This window comes from Leucoraja erinacea, chromosome 15 (assembly GCF_028641065.1).
Source record: "Leucoraja erinacea ecotype New England chromosome 15, Leri_hhj_1, whole genome shotgun sequence".
NCBI lineage: Eukaryota > Metazoa > Chordata > Chondrichthyes > Rajiformes > Rajidae > Leucoraja > Leucoraja erinaceus.
In genome coordinates, this window is record NC_073391.1 from 39,107,939 (window position 1) to 39,130,525 (window position 22,587).

The window sequence follows — 22,587 nt, forward strand, 5'->3', positions numbered from 1 at the left end:
GCAGGCAGCATCTCTGGAGAGAAGGAATGGGTGACGTTTCGGGTTACTCCGACATTCTGTGTCTATCTTCCCACAAGGGTAGTTTTGTTCTCAAATGTAAGCTCTCCCTTCTGTTCATAACCTGAGTCCTCTGCTGCCTCTCCCCACACCCTCTGTCAACAAGCTGAATGCTGTATGAAGACCGTTGGCTGCCTGGCTCTCACAAAGCTGAGCTATAGGGAGAGGTTGGTCAGGCTAGAACTCTATTCCTTAGAGCGCAGGAGGATGAGGTGCGATCTTATGGTGGTATCCAATATCACGAGAGGAATAGATTGGGCAGAGTTGGGGAACCAGGGGATATACGTTTAATTGAGAGCCGAAAGACGTAAATGTAATGTGAGTGGGGGTTTAATGTGTATCATCCTGAGGGGTATCATTTTCACATAGAAGGTGGCGGGTGTATGGAACAAGCTGCCAGAGGAGGTAGTTGAGACAGGTACTATCGCAATGGTTTAAGATACATTTGGACAAGTACATGGATAGGACAGGTTTAGAGGGATCTGGACCAAAGGCAGGCAGGCAGGCAGGACTAGTGTAGATGTGATATGTTGGCCGGTGTAGGCAGGTTGGGCCAAATGGTATGTTTCCACGCTGTGAGACTCTATGACCATGACTCTAAACATTATTTTTCCACCTGAGTTAAATGGGGGGCCCATGTATTTTACCTACATCATTGTAAGCAATGCAGTGGGAAATTGCCTATTGCATTATCTTGACTGTCCGGTGAAGGAAAAGTGCCCAACGTATTTCCTGTAATTATGGAGGGAGAGGTGAATGCATGAGCAACAAAGCACTGGATGCATCTATCGATGGTGAAATGTTGTAAGGTGAGCTTAAGCCCTCCTTACAACAAAAGCACAAATATTTTGTTTCTTGCATCTTGTTCGTACCTCTCTGGTTTCGCGTGCATTTTGTGTCTATTGCTCATATCCATGCATTTTACTCCGACCAGTCTGGCTGTCCATGCATTTTGTTCTTGCTACTACGGTTTCCATGCATTTTGTTACCAGCACTACAGTTGTTTAGTTTAGCTTAGTCAAGTCAAGTCAAGAGAGTTTATTGTCATGTGTCCCAGATAGGACAATGAAATTCTTGCTTGCTGCAGCACAACAGAGTATTGTAAGCAAAAATACAGAACAGTTCAGTTCAATGTACACATAAATAAGCAGATAAAGTGCAATAGGCTGTTACAGTTCAGAGTCTGGTTGTTGGCGAGTTTAATAGCCTGATGGCTGTGGGGAAGATGCTGTTCCTGAACCTGGATGTGACAGATTTCAGGCTCCTGTACCTTCTGCCCGATGGTAGCGGAGAGATGAGTGTGTGGCCAGGATGGTGTGGGTCCTTGATGATGTTGGATGCCTTTTTGAGGCAACGACTGCGATAGATCCCTTCGATGGTGGGGAGGTCAGAGCCGATGATGGACTGGGCAGTGGTTCACAACTTTCTGCATCCTTTTCCGCTCCTGGACCCACAGGTTGGCGAACCGAGCCACGATGCAACCAGTCAGTATTGTTTAGTTTAGAGATACAGCACGGAAACAGACCCTTTGGCCCACCAAGTCTGTGCCAAACATGGGAGCACTCGGCATCCGGAGAAAACCTACGCGGTCACAGGGAGAACGTACAGACTCCATACAGACAGCACCTGAGATCAGGATCAAACCCGAGTCTCTGGAGATGTAAGGCAGCAACTATACTGCTGCACCTCATTAGTAATCTACAATTTATATCTTTTGAGGTCCCAGTTTTAAACGTGACACCTGACTGCTTGTATCCTTAACCTAGACTCCTTGCCTCCTTGGTTCTGTGTCGCCGTTCACAATATGTTTCATCCTCTTTCTGCACCTCAGCAAGTTGGATCCTCTTCCAACTTCCACTGTTCAACCTGTTTAGATATCGCTCCAGATATCGCTCATCCCAGATCGACCAAGTGATCTGGGACCATAACAATCCCTCTTGTTCTCAGAGAAGAACAATGAGCAATGGACAATGGAGGTCCCGGTGTGCGGGGACCGCCATGTGGGGGGGGTGGGGGGGGGGGGGATTAAGAACGAAGGGGGAATTGGGTGGAGAGGTAGGTGATTTGTAACTTTGTAAACGCCCTTTATATGCGACTATTGGCATACCTTTGCAAGGTACGTAAGCAAAGAGAATTTCACTGCGATTTGTCAGGGCAATAAAGTATTTAATTCGATTCATGAGTTGAGTAACTCCAGCCAGGAAACGTTATGTGAACCTTGGATCTAAAGTCACCCATTCTCTCCCAGCAACATTCCACTTCATTCATGATTCATTTGAAGGAATGATCTGATTCATGGCAGGTTGCTGATGATTAGTATCGGTTTATTATAATCATGTGTGCTGAGATACTTTGAAGAGCCTCCGCCATCCAATTAAACCAGATCACACTCTGCATTGTTGTGTCGCAGTTCCAGAGAAAAAAATTCAAAGTCTACATTGTGGTTGGTTGGAAGATCAGGGCTTCTGGGAGGATTGTTCGTGGGCTGATAACATTGGGGAAGAAGCTGTTCCTCGGTCTGGTTGTGTGTTCTTTCCAGATTTTATATCTTCTGCCTGGTGGGGAAGTGACCGGGGTAAACAATGGTCCTTGATTATGTTAATTGCTTTCCAGAGGTAGTGTGGTGTAGATGGAGTCGGTAGTGGGGAGTGTTTTGTGTGATGGACCAGGCTGCATTCAGAATGATCTGCAATTTCTTGTGGCTTTGGGACAGAGTTGTTTCTAAACCACGCCGTGAGGCATCCCGACAGTACGCCTTTGTTGGGGCATCTGAAGAGGTTGATCTGAAACATCAAGTTGGGCCACTGTTTTTGGGGTGGGAAGGCAGACAGATTCTTGGTGGGTAGGAAGGAACTGCAGATACTGGTTTAACCGAAGGTAGACACAAAATGCTGGAGTAACCCAGCGGGACAGGCATCATCTCTGGAGAGAAGGAATGGGTGACATTTCGGCTCGACATCATTCTTCTGGATTCTTGGTGGGAGTGTCTTTGGCCCACAAACCTCAAATCGAAATGGGTGGATCACTTTTAATGTGGAACAAGAGGTGGAATTTTCGGTTTTTGTCAGCTTGTTGCATCATTTAGTTCTGCAACAATTCAAGATTCAAGATTCAATTTATTTGTCATTTGAACCCCTTGAGGTCCAAACGAAATGATGTTTCTGCAGCCATACATTACAAACAATAGACCCAAGACACACCATAATTTACATAAACATCCATCACATCGCTGTGATGGAAGTCCAAAAAAACGTAAAAACCTATCTCTCCACTGCACTCCCCCCCCCGATGTCAGAGTCAAAGTCAAAGCCCCCGGCTGGCGATGGCGATTGTCCCGCGGCCATTAAAGCCACGCCGGGTGATGCAAGGTCGCACACCGGGTTCTTGATGTTAGAGCCCCCGGCGTGCGCTCGCAGAGTCCCGCGGCCATTCCAAGCCGCGCGGGGCGGTGATGTCAAGCCCCGCTCCAGGAGCTCTTCAACCCCGCAACTCGGGCGGGAGAAGTCGCCGTTGCGGGAGCCCTGAAAAGCGGTCTCCCTCCAGGGACCCGCGGGCTCCCGGTGCCGCCGTCCGCCAGACCCGCAGTTGCAGCCTCCGAATCTCCGGAGGTCGGGCCGCAGCAGCGCTCCACCACCGCTCCACCCGCTCTGGACTCGGCCAGCTCCGCGACGGTGAGGTGAGTAGTCGGCACCAGAGCCCCCGGTCTTCTCCTGTTGGAGGCCGCTCCTCGTTGCAGCCCCAACGACAACGGAGACCCGACAAAGAAAAGGTCGGGTCTCCCGTGCAGGGAGAGATTTAAAAGTTACCCCCACCCCCACCCCCCCCACACACACACCCCAACAAAAAATAACAAAAACTACATAAAAACATAGACAAAAAATAATTAAAACGCTGACGGGCTGCAGAGGCCGCTGCTGACGAGAGTCGCGCCGCCTACCGTCGCCGCCGATTCAATCATTCCTCAACCTCTCAGATCATTTGTGCTGACTTGGTTGTATTTTTTTCCCCTCTAATCCCTTTATCCCACCAGCCAACTTAGTGCCTTTAATCAAGGAATCAGAATTGAGTTACTTACAACATGTGTGTTTATTAATAAGGGAAGTAAATAAGCTACGGTTTACAGGCAACCTTGTGTTTCAGGGGATTTAATGAGCAGATGAGGTGATAAAGTCATTAATTTCACAATGGCACATGTAACCAACTGAATTATTGAAGATAGACACAAAATGCTGGAGCAACTCAGCGGGACAGGCTAGATGGAAGGAACGGGTGACGTTTCGGGTCGAGACTTTTCTTCAGGCCGAGAGTCAGGAGAGAGGGAGACATAGATATATGGAAGAGTGTGGTGTGAAAACGAGAGATCAAAGGGGGCGAAGCTCAAGGAAAATGTAGATTGGATCATTGTTAGTGGAGGGGAAGGTGACAACGAAGCGTACGATCAGTAAAATTTAATCAGGGGGACAGTGAAACTAGTCAGAGAACTAGGATGGGTAGGGATGAAGAGAGTGGGAAAGCAAGTGTTAGAGAGGTCAATATCAATGGGTTAACTGGCAGAGGCTGTGAGGAATGCAGAGAATATATATTTATCAAAATGTTAAAACTTGGCTACTTACTGGTATATTTTGAGCTTTGACTATGAACGTGTCTTAGCCTTTCCCTTTGAGGGACCAGCACCTGAATCCTATGAAGCACCAAAGCGTTAACAATGTGAAACTGTCCAGTTGGCATCTGTTCTTTGATATACGTTTCTCAGTGCACTAACCTTTTGAACTGCAAGCCCTTTGATCGGAGCGGTGCTGAAACGATGCCCGAACACACAAAGTTCAATCTTCATGCCACAGTTATCATCTGTTGTTGAGTAAACACAGCTCCAGAATAACAGCGGAGAGAACACCCCCATCGATTATTGTTTGCTGTTGCTTTTAAAAGCAAAACAACATTAGCTTTTAAAATTGAATACTAGGGGGGTTTGACTAATAAAAAACTGTGCTTGACTACACAGGAATACTTTGCAACAGCACGGCTCTTCATGTGCTCTGTACACAAAGTACCCGTTCTGGTATTTGATAACGAAATACGTGATAAAGAGAATATCTTCAGCCTGGTGTGCTTTGTCAGCCACTCCTGGGCGATGTTTCTGCCAGAGTCATTTTGTTTTTCTTTCATATGGTAAAAGAAGCCAAGGAATTCTCGGGATTAACACATTCATAGAGAGAAGGTGAAGATTCAGCAACACACCATATTATAAGTGCGATCAATGTCCAGCCACATCAGAGCTTTTATTATTGAATCATTGGTGGATCAAGCAGAAATTTAATTAAATGGCAATTGTAGATGCAAATAATAGTGAGCCATTACTTAATTAAAGGAATAGGTGACATTTCGGTTCAGACTGAAAAAGGGTCTCGACCCAAAATGTCACCTGTTCCTTTTCTCCAGAGACGAATGAATGATGAATAGATGAATAAGTTTATTGGACAAGTATTCACATACAAGGAATTTGCCTTGGTGCTCCACCCACAAGTGACAACATGACATACAGTGATGCTGCCTGACCTGCTGAGTTACTTCAGCTGTTTGTGTCTATCTTCGGTGTAAACCAGCATCTGTAGTTCCTTCCTACACATTACCTAATTAAATGTCACCATTTCAAAGGGATCAACAATATAGTACAGGTGCACAACCTTTTATCCGAAAGCCTTGGGACCAGACACTTGTCGGATTTCGGACATTTTCGGATTTCCGAATGGAAGATTTTTAGCGTAGATTAGGTAGGTAGCGCGGGCGGCTTGAAAAGTCTGGAGCGGCTGCCTCCTCCCCAGAGACCGGGAGAATCATTGCATAAATGTTAGTCAGTTAGTTTGGAGGGATTTTATGTGGTGGTGGTGGAGTAGGGGTGAAGGGGGAAACTTTAATTCTTAGTCCCCTACCTGGTCGGCGACTCCCAACCTCGCGGAGCTGGGGGCTCCGTCCGGCCGCGGGCGGCGCCGGTTGGAGCTCCAACCCCGGCAACTCTACCCCTGGCTGTGCGGCTCCAAATCCAGCGACGCTCCGCGAACGTTGGGTCGGCGGCCACAGCGCTCCGGAGCTTGCCGCACGGCGACCCGGTAAGGCATTGCCCGCTCCCCGCTGATATCCCAGCGCTGCGACGCCGCCGAGTCCCGACATTCACGGAGCTGGGGCGTCCGGCCGCGGGCCGCGCTGGATTTGGAGCGCCTCGCAGCCAGGGGTAGAGTTGCCGGGGTCGGAGCTACAACCGGCGCCGCCCGCTGGCGGCCACAGCGCTGCGGAGCTTACTGCACGGCGACCCGGTAAGGCATTGACCGCTCCCCACCTCTCCGACCAGGTAGGGGACTAAGAATTAAAGTTTACCCCTTCACCCCCCCCCCCCCCTTCACATAAAAGCCCTCCAAACTAACTGACTAACATTTAAGCAATGATTTACAGATGTTTAAGTGTCTCCCGGTCTCCGGGGAGGAGGCAGCCGCTACAGAAGTACAGACCTGGGTTGACCGTGGGTCGTTTCGGGTCAAGTTTGGCGCCAAACGCGAGCTTTGGTGCGCATACGACATCTGGAAAAAATGGCCGGTTTTCGGAGTTTTTCGGTTTCCGGAACTCCGGATAAAAGGTTGTGCACCTGTATATACCATTGTTCCAAGTGAAAACACTTTCCTATGTTTACAACCTTATATAAATTAATGTAATAACAAGGAACTGCAGATGCTGGTTTATACCAAAGATAGACACAAAATGCTGGAGTAACTCAGCGGGTCAAGCAGCATCTCTGGAGAAAGTGGATAGGTAACGTGTCAGGTCAGGACGGTTTTTGCCATTTTCTCCAGAGATGCTGTCTGACCTGCTGAGTTACTCCAGCATTTTGTGCCTATCTTTACCACATATATTTTGTCTCTTTAAAAAGTTAGTTGAAGCGATTTGCATGGTCGATCATTCTACGCCGATTACCAGATTGCTTGATGATGATCTAAAGATGTCAGTGGCAAGACCAGCACTTGTTATCCATCCCTTATTTATACTGAATTTCGGGGCATGTCACTTCATAGACCACTAAATGTCATCACCGGTGTTTCTAGAATCCCATGGATGTGAAATTGAGTAAGAACATCACATTTCCTCCCCTGAAAGATATAATGGAAGAACCAGCGGTCTCTTGTCATCTTTATTGATGCTAACCTTTTATACCCAGTTTCAATGATGAGAATTTGAATTCTCGGCTGCCTGGCAGAATTCAGGCGTGTCTCTAAACAGTAAGTCTTGGCCCCTGATTAATCCAGTAACTTAACAATACATGATGAGTAGAAGTATTATAAAGTCTCCTCCTAAAACTAAAAATCTGTTTGAAACTATATCACAGTGGCTCAGCGGTAGAGTTGCTGCCTTACAGCATTCGCAGCGTTAGAGACCCGGGTTCGATCCCGACTGCAGGGGGCTGAACGTACGGAGTTTGTACGTTCTCCCCGTGACTGCGTGGGTTTTCTCCGAGATCTTCGGTTTCCTCTCACACTACAACGACGTACAGGTTTGTAGGCTAATTGGCTTGGTATAAATGTAAATTGTCCCTCGTTGTGTGTGCGGAGGTCGGTGGGTCGAAAGGCCTGTTTCCGAGCTCTATATCTAAACTAAACTAAATTGAACATGACCATTGAAGCCATGGACATATTTAATTTTTTTTTAATGTTGATTTACATCATGCTATCTCTAAATCTGGGCCAACCTGATAATATTTAGGCATTTGGCAGAGAATTTGGTTTCTATTTATGCCCGTTGCATGTAACGCCTCCTCATGTAAAAGATTATTTAAATGCCCTCATGGAAAAATAGAAATTGGCGCACATGAACTTGGAGGTGAGCCAGCCCGGATTTACTTGCTTCAGAACGGGTCAGAAGCCAGCAGAAATATTTCATCTCTCTCAAAGGTTACTGCAGAGCGGTAAACATTCGGAGAGGCTGAGAAGCGTGTGTGAAAAATGCCAACTTAAACTGACAGGTGCGCTGACGAAATGTAATTGCTTAAACATTGAATGTTCGACTAAAAGTTCAGATATGTTGTTTGCAGGTTTCTGCTGATTAATATTGTAAAACGCCGTGTAAAATGATCTTGGGATCGGCTATCTTGTTTGATTTACTGCTGGGTGGAGCAATAAATCCCGCAGTAAATTAAGAAGGATCAATCTTTATAAGATTTGTTGTTGTTATACGATCAACTTGGAGTGCAAGTGGACTCGTATGTTATGCTTGGTATTAAATTAGGTCGTTACTCGTTGACCGTACAAGTTGATTGCAACGTGAAATGACATGCAGTTTTGGATGTTGTTGCTAAGTACTTTGGCTGTGTGTTTCAGAGCATATCTGAGATTTAGTGCTTAGGAAACTGACCTCATTAAATTGGCAATAGGTTGATCGAAACATTTGTGCTCATAGAATCATATTACATTTTCGAACAACTTTGTACATATTTGTTTTGTGTAAGTTTTCTACTTGATTTATTTCTGCACATGAATGTAACTCTCTTCATGAATTTCTCTCTTTGGCGGTGTGTTCAGGAGATGATTGCACAAATAGTCTGGAGGTCAAGCACAGTGATAAGAGGTTTAAAGTGAACATTATCTTTCACTTCATAAATGAAAGAATTAATGGCTTGATAACTTTTATCTTCAGAACCTTGAACATTAACAATCCTTAAGTCATCAAATGAACTTAAACATGTACGGATCGACCATTGGCTCGGACTTATTTTGGTACATTGCCACTTGTAGTTTACACAAGGTAGAATGACTTTTTTTAAAGGGCAGCACGGTGGCGCAGCGGTAGAGTTGCTGCCTTAACTCGCTTTCTGCGCCAGAGACACGGATTCAATCCCGATTATGGATGCTGTCAGTGTGGAGTTTGTACGTTCTCCCCGTGACCCGCGTGGGTTTTCAGCGAGATCTTCGGTTTCCTCCCACACTCCAAAGACGTGCAAGTTTGTAGGTTAATTGGCTTGGTATAAAAATTTAAATTGTCCCAAGTGTGTGTAGGATATTGTTAAAGTGAGGGGATGGCAGGTTGGTGTGGACTCGGTGGGCCGAAGGGCCTGTTTCCGCGTTGTATCTCTAAACTAAAATAAACAAAAGTAATTTTCTTATTGGCCAACAAATCTTATGAGTCGGGACTAAATGAACATTTGCAACTGCAAGAGTTAAAACCTAGTGTTGGTGTTGTAGGAGTATCATACAAGTTATTAGTTGGACAGTCAGCCCATCTTTCAGTGCTATCTCTGCAGTTGAACCCATCCATTGTAATGAAAGTAGAAAATGCTGGGATAATCCACAGGTCAGGCAGCATCGATAAAGTGAAAAACATAATTAACATTTCAAATCAATCCTCTTTCACCTGGAACTTATTATTAATCTATTGTAAATCCATTTTCCTGAATTCTCCCCAAATTGGTACTTTACCCAAAAAATGTAATTAATGTTCCCTGTATTAATTTTTCCCAAGCATTAATTCCCCCTCAAAATACATCATATTCTTTTACGGGATATTGACTTTGCATTAATAATGATTTGTAATATTCGTATTCTGATAATCTGGCGTATGCTAAAATGAACTAACCGTCCTCCAGTACCTAGTTGCTAACTGGTTTTTACTTTACTGTACCCTCACAATACATTTCATTGCTTTGAAATATCACAGGAGCTTTTCTAATCTATACCATTTTCATAAATATGCCTGACTTTTGAGTCAACTTAATAGATAATAGCCTCTTTCTTGGCAAGTTCTCCCCGCGATTCAATGGATGCCTCCGGTTGCCCCAGATTCCTCCCACTTCCTGCCCGGGTGGCGCAGCGGTAGTGTTGCTGCTTTACAGCGCTTGCAGCGCCGGCGACCCAGGTTCTATCCGAACTACGGGTGCAGCCGCTTACGGAATTTGTGCGTTCTCCCCGTGACCACGTGGGTTTCCTCCGAGATCTTCGGTTCCCTCCCACACTTCAAAGACGTACAGATATGCAAGTTAATTGGCTGGTGTATGTGTTAAATGTCCTTAGTGCGTGTCGGACAGTTTTAATGTGGGGGGATCGCTGGTCGGCGCGGGCTTAGTGGGCCGAAGGGCCTGTTTCTGTGCTATATCTCTAAACTAAACCAAACTAAAAAAATCCCACCAATGCCTAGCTTGCAGTAAGCGAGTAAGTTACTTGTTTACTGTAAATCGCACCTAATTTCTGTTTAGATTAGATATACAGCGCAGAACCAGGTCCTTTGGCCCACTGAGTCCATGCCGACCAGCAATCCCTGCACATTAAAGCTATCCTGCACACACTGGGGACAATATACACTGGGGCAATGAACCTGCAAACCTGTATGCCTTTGGAGTGTGGGAGGAAACCAGAGAGCCTGGAGAAAATCCAAGCATGGCACGGGGAGAACGTGCAAACTCCGTACAGGATCGAGCCCGGGGTCTCTAGCGCTGCAGGGCAGCAACTCTACCGCTGCACCACCGCACATGATGTAGGTGAGGGGTGGAATCTGGGGGGAGTCAATGGAAATGTGTGGAGATTAAAATGGGGTCAATGTAAGCAGTCAATGTATTCAGAAACCCTGATGAGGACGAAGTGTCGATATTCATGCTGTATGTCTGTACGAAACCAACTATTGGAATTCATACTGTGGATGCAGGCTGAGCAATCCTGAAAACACCAGAGGTGTGTGCAAGGCCCTTTGTTTAACATCAGCAGCATGATGTTAAACTCATTATGTTAGTTTACTGGTCACGTGTACTGACACAGTGAAAAACTGTACGTGCTTTCCAGTCAAACTGCACCGTACATTCATACATCCAGGTCTTGCAAGAGAGAAGTAACAGAATGACAACCGTAGTGTTACAGCGACAGACAAAGTGCAGATTAAAAAAAGTGCAAGGCCCGCAATGAGGTAGATAGGGAGATCATAAGTTCATGCTTGACACGTGAGAGGTCCGTTCAAATGTCTGATAACAGCCGGAAAGAAGCTGACCTTGAATCTGGTGGTAGATGCAAAATGCTGGAGTAATTAGATGGGTCAGGCAGCATCTCTGGGGAAAAGGGATAGCTGATGTTTTGGATCGAGACCCTTCTTCAGACTCTGGTGGTACGTCTTTTTGACCTATTGTATCTTCTGCCCGACGGGAGAGGAGAAGAGAGAGAAAGACTGTGGTGTGAGTGGTCTTTGATTATGTTGGCTGCTTTCCCAAGTGTAGATGGAGTTGGTGGGGGAACTGGTTTACATGAAGGACGGGGAAGTCAAGAGTCAAGTCATGTGTCCCAGATAGGACAATGAAATTCTCGCATTGCTGCAGCACAACAGGATATTGTAGTCATAAATACACATCAGATCAGTGAACACAGTGATTACAGATACAGTAAGTGAATACAACTCTCTGACGAGAGGTTCGATTTGAGCAACCAACACTTGAGAGGGTGGAGAATTCAGGTTCCGCGGGCTAAGAGAGAGAAGAGGAGGTCACCTAACAAACCTTGTTAGCAACACCTTTCAACAGTCCTTATCCTTCTGCTCGATGTCACAGGCTCGCCCCTGCGTTCCTTGGCGGCTACATTTAGTGCTTTTATAGCAGTTGGGTAAAAACTGTTTTTTTAGTCTGTTCGTCCTTGTCCTTGTAGATCTGTACCGTCTGCCTGACGGCAACAGTTCAAACACTGAAACTGAGCTGGTGTACCAACAACCGATAAAAGGACAGCAGCAGTCTCTTGTTTTTCTTCCTGAGCACCCTCAGGAAGTGCAGTCTCTGCTGGACCTTTTTCAGCAGCGCAGTGGTGTTCACGCTCCACGTCAGGTCCTCCTCAATATGGATTCCCAGGAAGCGGAAATCTAATCCTTAAACTGAAACTAAAACCACTTCTCTCAGTGGAATCCGAGAGAAATGGTTTCAGTTTCAGTTTAGTTTATTGTTAAGGATTGAGATGAGGAAAAATGTTTTCACCCAGAGAGTTGTGAGGTCAATACACTGGGTATTTTCAAGAGAGAGTTAGATTTAGCTCTTAGGGCTAAAGGAATCGAGGGATTTGGGTAAAAAGCAGGAACGGGGTATTGATTTTAGGTGATCAGCCATGATCATATTGAATGGCGGTGCTGGCTCGAGGGGCCGAATGGCCTCCTCCTGCATCTATTTTTCTTTGTTTCAATGTTTCTATGTCACGTGAACTGAGGTAAAGCGAAAAGCTTTTGTTTGCGCGCTATCCAGTCAGCAGAAAGACAAGAAGAATTTTGGCCCGAAACGTTGCCTATTTCCTTTGCTCCATAGATGCTGCTGCACCCGCTGAGTTTCTCCAGCTTTTTTGTGTACCAGCAGAAATACAATGCAGTGATGCAATCGAGCCATTTACAGTGTATCGATATATAATAAGGGAATAATGTTTAGTGTCAGGTAAAGCCAGCAATGTCCGATCAAGGATAGTCCGAGAGTCACCAAATAGTAATTCAGCACTGCTCTCAGGTTGTGGTTGGACGATTCAGTTGCCTGATACCAGCTGGGAACTGACTCATCCTACCACAACAGTATCTGCCCACCACCATCCATCAGTGTCGTTTCAGAAGTTAACGCCGCTATGATTTCTGATATGGGTGATTTCCGAGCCAAGGTTGTAAATGATCTGCCCAGCAGACAGAATGGCCCGTAGACTGAGAGGTGTCGTGAATAGTTACGTAGTGAGGTTTAGGAAATCCTTTCGAATGTCAACAGTTCTTAAAATAGCGAAGCGGAGATTTTGAGTGTTTGTTTAATACACCGACCATATGACTAGATATTAACTTTTCATTGAGTCGAGAACCTGTGGTGCCATTTCAGGTCTTTAATTGCAACACAGGGGGAATGCAAATGACTGTGGTAATGGTGAAGATGGAGTGACACACTACACAAAGGCAGCCGAGTAATTGCTGCTTCAATTCTTGGAACAACTGAGCTCAAGTTGAAAATGATCATTAACTCTGCATGCCAGTGGCAGGGAAAGCCCCGTGTATATTTGTATTGTTGTGGAGAGTTCCACCTTTGCAAATCAAGTCCATTTTATTTCTCACTTCGTTTCTGTGTCTCAGCCTTGCTAGCGCTGAAGATAGACACAAAAAGCTGGAGCAACTCAGCGGGTCAGGCAGTATCTCTGGAGAAAAGGAATAGGTGACATTTTGGCTCAAGACTACCTTTTCAGAAGGGTCTGAAGAACGGTCTCGACCCAAAGCTATCTCACCCGTTCCTTTTCTCCAGACACGCTGCCTGACCCACTGAGTTGTTCCAGCATTTTGTGTCTATCGTTATTTATATGCAACTTGGTTTGTTTATCTCTAAATATATTTTTAAAAGTCTAGACTCGGTCAAGGTTTGGTCTCCTATTGTCTGGTGGAGGAGAGCACATGAGCATCAATCTGGCTTAATAATCTATAGCCTTCTACATTGCAAGCGACCCGAAACGTCACCCATTCCTTCTCTCCAGAGTTGCCCGCTGAGTTACTCCAGCATTGTGTGTCTATCTAGGGACAATTTACACTTATACCACGCAAATTAACCGACAAACCCGTACGTCTTTGGATTGTGGGAGGAAGCCAAAGATCTCAGAGAAAAACCCACGCGGTCACGGGGAGAACGTACAAACTCCGTACAGACAAGCTCCCGTAGCCGGGATTGAACCCGGTTGCCTGGCGCTGCAAGCGCTGTGAGGCACCACTACCGCTGCTCCACCGTGTCGCCCAATAGTGAAAATACTAACAGTGAAAATAAATATTGTGTCAATTTACAGTCCTCTCGGAAAGCACAGCACTTTGCAATTTAACCGTAGCTGTTTGCCAAGCCCTTGATTATACCAGCAATACAGCTTTGTCAGGCTTGGGTCATTGCAGCAGCAGGTTTGTGGTTGCAATAAGGTTTGTGGTTTGTGGCAACCACGGTGACACAGCGATAGAGTTGCTGCCTTACAACGCTTGCAGCGACGAAGACCCGGGTTCGATCCAAACCACGGGTGCTGTCTGTACGTGAGTTTGTACGTTCTCCCCGTGACCCGCGTGGGTTTTCTCCGAGATCTTCGGCTTCCTCCCACACTCCAAAGACGTACAGGTGTACAGGTTAATTGGCTTGTGTATGTGTAAATTGTTCCTAGTGTGTGGAGGATTGTGTTAATGTGTGGGGATCGCTGGTCGATGCCGACTCGGGCCTGTTTCCACGCTGTACCTCTAAACTATACTAAGGGTTGCCAAACTAAAAATATCCAAGCAACTGCAAGCAAACATCAGTGTCCCTTCTCCTTCCGCCCCTTTCTCATGGCGTCTATTGTCAGAGCACGAAGCTGCATTTATTCTGCTACATTTATTACAAATCTGGTTGTACGCATGGTGCATTAAGTATTGTTCATCAACCTTTCTTTGTATCTATCTGTAATAACAAGGAAATGCAGATATTGGTTTATATCAATGATAAGACACAAATGCTGGAGTAACTCAGCGGGTCAGGCAGCATCTCCGGAGAAAAGTGGATAGGTGTTGTTTCAGGTTGAGTCTGAAGAAGGGTCCCGACCCAAAACGTCACCTTTTCATTTCCTTCGGATATGCTGCCTGACCCGCTCTGAGTTACTCCGGCGTTTTGTGTCTATCTTTTGCATTATTCTATCCAGTTCAATTTGCAAATAATTTCTGGCAAACAACATATATATATTAGACATCCAGCATCTGCAGTTCTTGCTGTTTTGGAAAATATACGAGTCATTTGGGTCAATCTTCAAATTGAAAGATGCCAACGAGACATATATACACCCTCCAATATTTTTATAATTGAGTTGTCTCTTTTTGATTTCATGCTTAACTCTTTTATTAATTCAATGATACTGATGCCGGGCGGCACAGTGGCGCAGCGGTAGAGTTGCTACCTTACGGCGCGGGTGACGGGGGTTTCGATCCTGACCACGGGTGTTTGTCTGTACGGAGTTTGTACGTTCTCCCTGCGACCTACGTGAGCTTTCTCCCGCACTCCAAAGAGGAACAGGTTTGTAGGCTAATCGGCTTCGGTATAATTGCAAGTTGGCCCTAGTGTATGCAGGGCAGTGTTAGCGTGTACGGGGATCGGTGGTCGGTGTGGACACGGTGGGGCGAAGGGCATGTTTCCGCGCTGTATCTCCAAACTAAACTAAACTAAACTAAACTAAACCAGACGGCAGTCGTGCCCTCAAATAATGGGCCAGTCCAATATGACATCACTCTAGTGGTAGCTTGTCATTGACTTGTCTTAGCCAATGGGGCATACAATATGCTAATATGCGTTGAGTGGCCATGATGAGAAGTTGCACATTGTGTTGTGGACGTCACCAACTTGTGAGCTCCTTGGTACGGGTCCAGTACAAATTCACCAACATCACCCTCTGCTTCCATGCAAAGATACAGCTTCCATTTAAGACCCGCCGTTTAAGGTTCACTCATCTACTGCTGCCAATCAGCGAGTGGTGACGACAGCGGAGCCAACAAGGCCATGAGCGCAGGTTCAAAGAAATGTAAGATTGATTATGCGAATATTGGTGCCCGATTTCACACCCTCACTGGATATGTCCTCGGGTTCCTTTCACAGGTTTCCCTTGACTGCAGACCCTGAATTCCACTCACCAGCAGCTCCTAATGTTACTGTCCTACCACTGAAGGCCCAATGCCTCAGCACAGGTACTGCTCTCCTATGATTGACTCAAGAAGCTGGAGTAACTAGTTTAGATATAAATAATAACCAGCTTCCCCATGCATCAAATTTAACTTGCTTGCAATTAATATGCTGCCCGGCCCGGCAAGTTCCTTCACGCTTTGTGTTTTGGTTACTGGGATGTCAGGACTTTCATATGAAGACAGACTGGATAGACTCGGTTTGTACTTGCTAGAATTTAGAAGATTGAGAGGGGATCTTATAGAAACTTACAAAATCTTAAGGGGTTGGACAGGCTAGATGCAGGAAGATTGTTCCCGATGTTGGGGAAATTCAGAACAAGGGGTCACAGTTTAAGGATAAAGGGGAAATCTTTTACGACCGAGATGAGGAAACATTTTTCACACAGAGAGTGGTGAATGTCTGGAATTCTCTGCCACAGAAGGTAGTTGAGGCCAGTTCATTGGCTATATTTAAGAGGGAGTTAGATGTGGCCCTTGTGGCTAAAGGGATCAAGGGTTATGAAGAGAAGGCAGGTACAGGATACTGAGTTGGATGATCAGCCATGATCATATTGAATGGCGGTGCGGGCTCGAAGGGCTGAGTGGCCTACTCCTGCACCTATTTTCTATGTTTGTATGTTTCTATGTATTCTTTGCGTCTCCCCATTAAAACAGTGAATAGACACAAAATGCTGGAGTGACTCAGCGGGACAGGCAGCATCCCTGGAGAGAAGGAATGGGTGATGTTTTGGGTCGAGACTAGACCCTTCTTCAGACTGCGAGCTTTAGTCAGCCACCGCTTGCTCCACACCTCGTTATTTCCCTTTATCTATCACCGCTTTTATTCGCTGCTTTATTGGTGTACCATTGGTGACCATGTCTTCCGCTACCTAAGCCCTCAAATCGAGAATTCTCTTCCTGAGCTTTTAGACAAGCTTTTTCTGCAAACAATTCTGTAAAATCCACGACTTCACTCCAGTTTTGGGTTTCTTATTTATATCAAATTGGCCTCCCCGTTTCTGACCCCACCAAAGATTGCAGTCTCTTGAAATCTAACAATTTCCAGACTTCTGCGTCTGTAGCCCTCTGGGACAACTTTCCTTGCCAAATAATTGACGATCATCGTAAGGCTTTCAGCTGCATTTTCCCTGCATTCCCTTGGGACCCCCTACACATGGGTTAGTTGAAGGTGACTTCGAGCGAAGCCTGCTGTCCTTTGGACAATGGAAACTGAGTGAAGAAAGAATCCCAATGGAATTGTCATGGCTTGCTGTGCAGTTTCCCAAACATTGTTCCACTTTAGTTGAGTTTATTTTAGTTTCGATATACATAGTTCAAGCGCTTTTGATTGCAACATGCGCCTTAATTTAGTTCAGAATTAGAAACTGACAAGGTACTAAAAAACAGGCCCTTCGGCCCAACGGATCCACACCAACCAGCGATCTCCGCACATTAACACTATCCTATACAGACTAGGGACAATTTACACATACACCAAGCCAATTAACCTGCAAACCTCTACATCTTTGGAGTGTGAGAGGGATCCGAAGATCTCGGAGAAAACCCACGCGGTCATGGGGAGAATGTACAAACTCCGTACAGATAGCACCCATAGTCGGGATCGAACCCGGGTCTCCGGTGCTGCAAGCGCTGTAAGGCTGCAACTCTACCGTTGCGCCACTGTGCCACCCGGTCTTATAGAGTCATAGAGTGATACAGTGTGGAAACAGGCCCTTCGGCCCAACTTGCCCACATCGGCCAACATATCCCAGCTACACTAGTCCCACCTGCCCATGTTTGGCCCACCTCCCTCCAAACCGGTCCTATCCAGTCTAGATGAATGAAGGGGGACCTCATTGAAACATACAGAATAGTGAAAGGCTTGGATAGAGTGGATGTGGAGAGGATGTTTCCACTAGTGGGAGAGAGTCTAGGACTCGAGGTCATAGCCTCAGAATTAAATTACATTCTTTTAGGAAGGAGATGAGGAGAAATGTCTTTAGTCAGAGGGTGGTGAATCTGTGGAATTATTTGCCGCAGAAGGCTGTGGAGGCAAAGTCAGTGGAAAATTTGAAGGCAGAGGTAGGTAGATTCTTGATTAGTCACGAGTGTCTCAAGGGACAGGCAGCATCTCTGGAGAGAAGAAACAGGAGACATTTCGCGTCGAGGCCCTTCTTTAGACAAATCTCCAGACAATCCTTAATCTTCTCTGCCCCCAGGTGATCCATATCCCTCTGTACCCTGCATTTTCACGTGCCTATCTAAAAGCATCTTAAGTGCGACCATGCTATCTACCCTCCACCACCACAACGGCAGCACGTTCCAGACACCCACTGCTCTCTGTGCGAAATAAAAACCTTCCCCCGCACATTGAAGCCAAACCTTTGGAGCCGGGGTGAGGCAGACATTGATGGTCTGTTACTCTTTCATTCTGCAGGAGAATGGAAAGGGGTTATCTTTCGCTGGCAGACTGTCGGGGGAGTGCAGAGAGTGGCCTGGCCTTGCACACTGAAGAGATGGCTCTAAAGCCAAGGGAACAATACAGAAGGTAGGGTTGCAGGCTGTTCGGCCGGCAAGGATATAGCTGAGGAAATATGTGAGAAGGAACTGCAGATGCTGGTTTAAACCGAAGATAGACACAAAAAGCTGGAGTAACTCAGCGGGACGGGCAGCATCTCTGGAGCATCTTCTTCAGACCCATTCCTTCTCTCCAGGGATGCCGCCTGACCTGCTGAGTTACTCCAGCCTTTGGTGTCTATCTAAGGATATCGCTGAGGTTTTCTGAGAGAATAAACCTCTATTGCCTGTGACCTTGTGTCCATTACAAAACCAGCGTGATACTAACAATGTCCCCACTGCAGTCAGATTCATCATTGCATAGAGTGATACAGCATGGAAACAGGCCCTTTGGCCCAACATGCCCACTAGTCCCACCTGCCCGCGTTTGGTCTATATCCCTCCAAACCTGCCCACCTGTCTTATCCATGTACTTGTCTGACTGCCTCTTAAATGTTGGGATAGTCCCTGCCTCAACTACCTCCTGTTGGAACATTTTTCCACACACCCACCACCGTTAGGACGTCCTCCTATGACCACAGCTACGACAACCTATGACCACGCAGGCGACAACCTACAACAACCGAAGTCAACCTACATCCACCCGCGACAAACTACGACCCTGCCGGCGACAACTGAAGACCATTCAGTCGCCTCAAATCGGGCTGAAGAAGGGTTTCGACCGGAAATGTTGCTTATTTCCTTCGCTCCATAGATGCTGCCACAACCGCTGAGTTCCTCCAGCATTTTGTCTACCTACAATTCAGTCGCCGGTACTTGTCGCTGGTTGACGTAGGATGGAATTCACCGAAGTCTGCACCGGCGATAACCTACGACAGCACCTACGTCAGGAGAAGTCAAGACCCGCTCATTGGCGTCAACACACTTTTCTTGCCAAAACTTTTTGAACATGTTGAAAATCCAGCGGCGACCAGCAAGACGATACTGAGGAGACTCTTTGGGCGACTGAGGAGATTACTCACGACCATACAGGCGACCATGTGGCAACAGCCTAGTCGTCTGTAGTCACTTAAAGAATCGCTTAAGTGGGACAGGTCCTATACTCTACCTTTCTGGAAGTGTTGCGCCTTAATCTTATTCTTAATTATACCTCTTTCAGTTCTTCCTGCATTGCAATTTATTTGTTTTTTTGCACTACTTCAGGTTATACAACAACCTTTACACCATAGACAGGCAGGAAATGCTGGAGTCACTCAGCAATTCAGGCAGCATCTATGGAGAGAAGGTATGGGGGGAGGGGAGGTGGGGGTGGTTTCGGGTCAAGACTGAAGATGGGTCTCGATCCGAAACGTCACCCATTCCTTCTCTCCAGATGTGCTGCCTGTCCCACTGAGTCACTCCAGCATTTTTTGTCTATCTTCGATTTAAATCAGCACCCGCAGTTTATTCCCACACTTTAAATCTTTGCACAATTCTACTGTTTTGTATTTGTCATTGTGCTTATTGTATTTATTGTTTACTCTCTGAGTTTATAGAGTCATACAGTGTGGAAACAGGACCCTCGGCCCAACTTGCCCTTGCAGACCAATCTACACTAGTTCCACCTGCCCATATCTGGTCCATATCCATCTAAACATTTCCTATCCATATACCTATTCAAATATTTGTTTTATGTTGTTATGCCTCTACTTCCTCCTCTGCCAGCTCATTCCATATGCTCAATACCCTCTGAGTGAAAGAGTCGTCCTTCTGGTTTCTATTCATTCTTACCCCGCTCACCGTAAACCCATGTCCTCTGGTTTTGAATTCCCCTATCCTGGGCAAACGACTGTGCATGGGACCTTATCTATTCCCCTCACGATCTTATTCACACTCTTTTAGATCACCTCTCATCCACCTGCGCTACAAGGAATAAAGTTCTAGCCTGTCCAGGGCTGCACAATGGTGTAGCAGTAGAGTTAATATCTTACAGCGCCAGAGACCCTGAATCGATCCTGACCATGGGTGCTGTCTGTACGGAGTTTGCACGTTCTCCCCGTGACTCCACGGGTTTTCTGCGGGTTTCCCCCGCACTCTGAAGACATGCAGGTTTGTGGTTAATTGGCTTTGGGTAAAATTGTAAATTGTCCATAGTGTGTAGGAGAGTGCTAGTGTACGGGGTGATCGCTGGTCGGCGCGGACTCGGGGTGCCGTAGGGTCTGGTTCTGTGCTCCATTTCTGAAGTCTTAAGCCCAAATGAATCTGAACGTGAACTTGGTTAATGATGTATTCTGGGAGATATCAGACCCCAAATGTAAAAACGTTGCATATTGACCAATTGGCATACGGTATTTTGATTGTCCGATTGTAGTGAAATCAACGCTGTGTTCACTGTGTTTGGACAATTGGAATCATGTGACACTTGCTCAGTGAGTTCTCTGCAGCCCGATGCACGTGACACTCCCTGCGCACAAACAAGCACGCACCCTTGTTCAAGCGCTGCTCATAGACAGACTCTGGAACTTTCTGTAACCGGTATATCAAGCTCAGTGAACCATTAGTCACCTGTCTCAGTGCAAGGTAAGAATTATTGTTCGCAAGCGACATTACATTTTCTTTTATAGCTTTGTAAATGAAGTTTTGCTAATTACACGCTCTAAGAAAATAAAATATACAAGCAGTCTTGAAAAGTTATTGTGTGGGGAAAGAACTGGTTTAAATCGAAGACAGACACAGCATGCTGGAGTTACTCAGCGGGATCTCTGGTGAGAAGGAATGGGTGATGTTTCGGGTCGAGACCCTTCTTCGGACTTGAAAAGTTATTGTTTAGCATCAGGATTTTTTCTGATGCTGTCCGGGACAAATGGGCTCAGCTTTTCTTTATCGTCCAAGATTGCGTCGGAACGTGGCAGCTCTCTGCGCGCCAATCCCAGAAACGAGACACAAAAAGCCGGAGTAACTCAGCATCTCGATGCTGCCTGACCCACTGAGTTACTCTAGCTTTTTGTGTCTATCTTCGATTTAGTTCGATAGATAGATTCTTGATTGGTACGGGTGTCAGGAGCTATGGGGAGAAGGCAGGAGAATGGGGTTAGGAGGGAGAGATAGGTCTGCAATGACTGAACGGCGAAGTACACTAGATGGGCCGAGTGGCCTAATTCTATTAATATTCCTTAAGACCTTATGGCCTTTAATCCAGCATCTGCAGTTCCTTCCAACACGGTCCCAGAAGAAACATAGAAACATAGAAACATAGAAATTAGGTGCAGGAGTAGGCCATTCGGCCCTTCGAGCCTGCACCGCCATTCAATATGATCATGGCTGATCATCCAACTCAGTATCCCGTACCTGCCTTTTCTCATACCCCCTGATCCCCTTAGCCACAAGGGCCACATCTAACTCCCTCTTAAATATAGCCAATGAACTGGCCTCAACTACCCTCTGTGGCAGAGAGTTCCAGAGATTCACCACTCTCTGTGTGAAAAATGTTCTTCTCATCTCGGTTTTAAAGGATTTCCCCCTTATCCTTAAGCTATGACCCCTTGTCCTGGACTTCCCTAACATCGGGAACAATCTTCCTGCATCTAGCCTGTCCAACCCCTTAAGAATTTTGTAAGTTTCTATAAGATCCCCTCTCAATCTCCTAAATTCTAGAGAGTATAAACCAAGTCTATCCAGTCTTTCTTCTTAAGACAGTCCTGACAGCCCAGGAATCAGTCTGGTGAACCGTCTCTGCACTCCCTCTATGGCAATAATGTCCTTCCTCAGAGTTGGAGACCAAAACTGTACGCAATACTCCAGGTGTGGTCTCACCAAGACCCTGTACAACTGCAGTAGAACCTCCCTGCTCCTATACTCAAATCCTTTTGCAATGAAAGCTAACATACCATTCGCTATCTGCTATCATCCATTCCAGTAGTTCCACTCTTTCAAAAATGTTTCCTTAACTGTATTCTGTGGACGGCTTGTTTGTATCCATGTATAGTCGTCTCTTTGGCTGGGTAGCAGGCAAACAAAAGCTTTTCACTGTACCTTGGCACACGTGACAATAATAAATGGAACTAAAACTAAACTTTCATCCTTGCTCGAGAGAATTAGGGGGAACCTCATTGAAATGTACAGAATAGTGAAAGGCTTGGATAGAATGGATGTGGAGAGGATGTTTCCACTAGTGGGAGAGTTTAGGACTAGAGGTCATAGCCTTAGAATTAAAGGACGTTCTTTTAGGAAGGACATGAGAAGATATTTCTTCAGTCAGAGGGTGGTGAATCTGTGGAATTATTTGCCACAGAAGGCTGTGGAGGCCAAGTCAGTGGATATTTTTAAGGCAGAGATAGTTAGATTCTTGATCAGTACAGGTGTCAGAGGTTGGGGAGA

At 46.0% G+C, this 22,587-nt stretch overlaps 1 protein-coding gene across 5 annotated transcripts in view; it reads left to right on the top strand.

Annotated features, from left to right (window-relative positions):
- Window positions 1-22,587, top strand: part of fam13c (family with sequence similarity 13 member C) — a 102,162-nt gene that overhangs the window by 23,627 nt on the left and 55,948 nt on the right. The window contains exons 1-2 of one of the 5 annotated variants that reach the window (XM_055647229.1): window positions 15,355-15,575; window positions 18,152-18,262. The exons of 2 other annotated variants lie outside the window; for them this stretch is intronic. In XM_055647229.1, coding sequence (XP_055503204.1) covers window positions 15,574-15,575; window positions 18,152-18,262 — 113 coding nt within the window. In that variant the 5' untranslated portion in view covers window positions 15,355-15,573. Of the gene's footprint in view, window positions 1-15,354; window positions 15,576-18,151; window positions 18,263-22,587 lie in introns of those variants that run through there. 2 more of the 5 variants (XM_055647232.1, XM_055647230.1) reach the window with 2 other exon arrangements.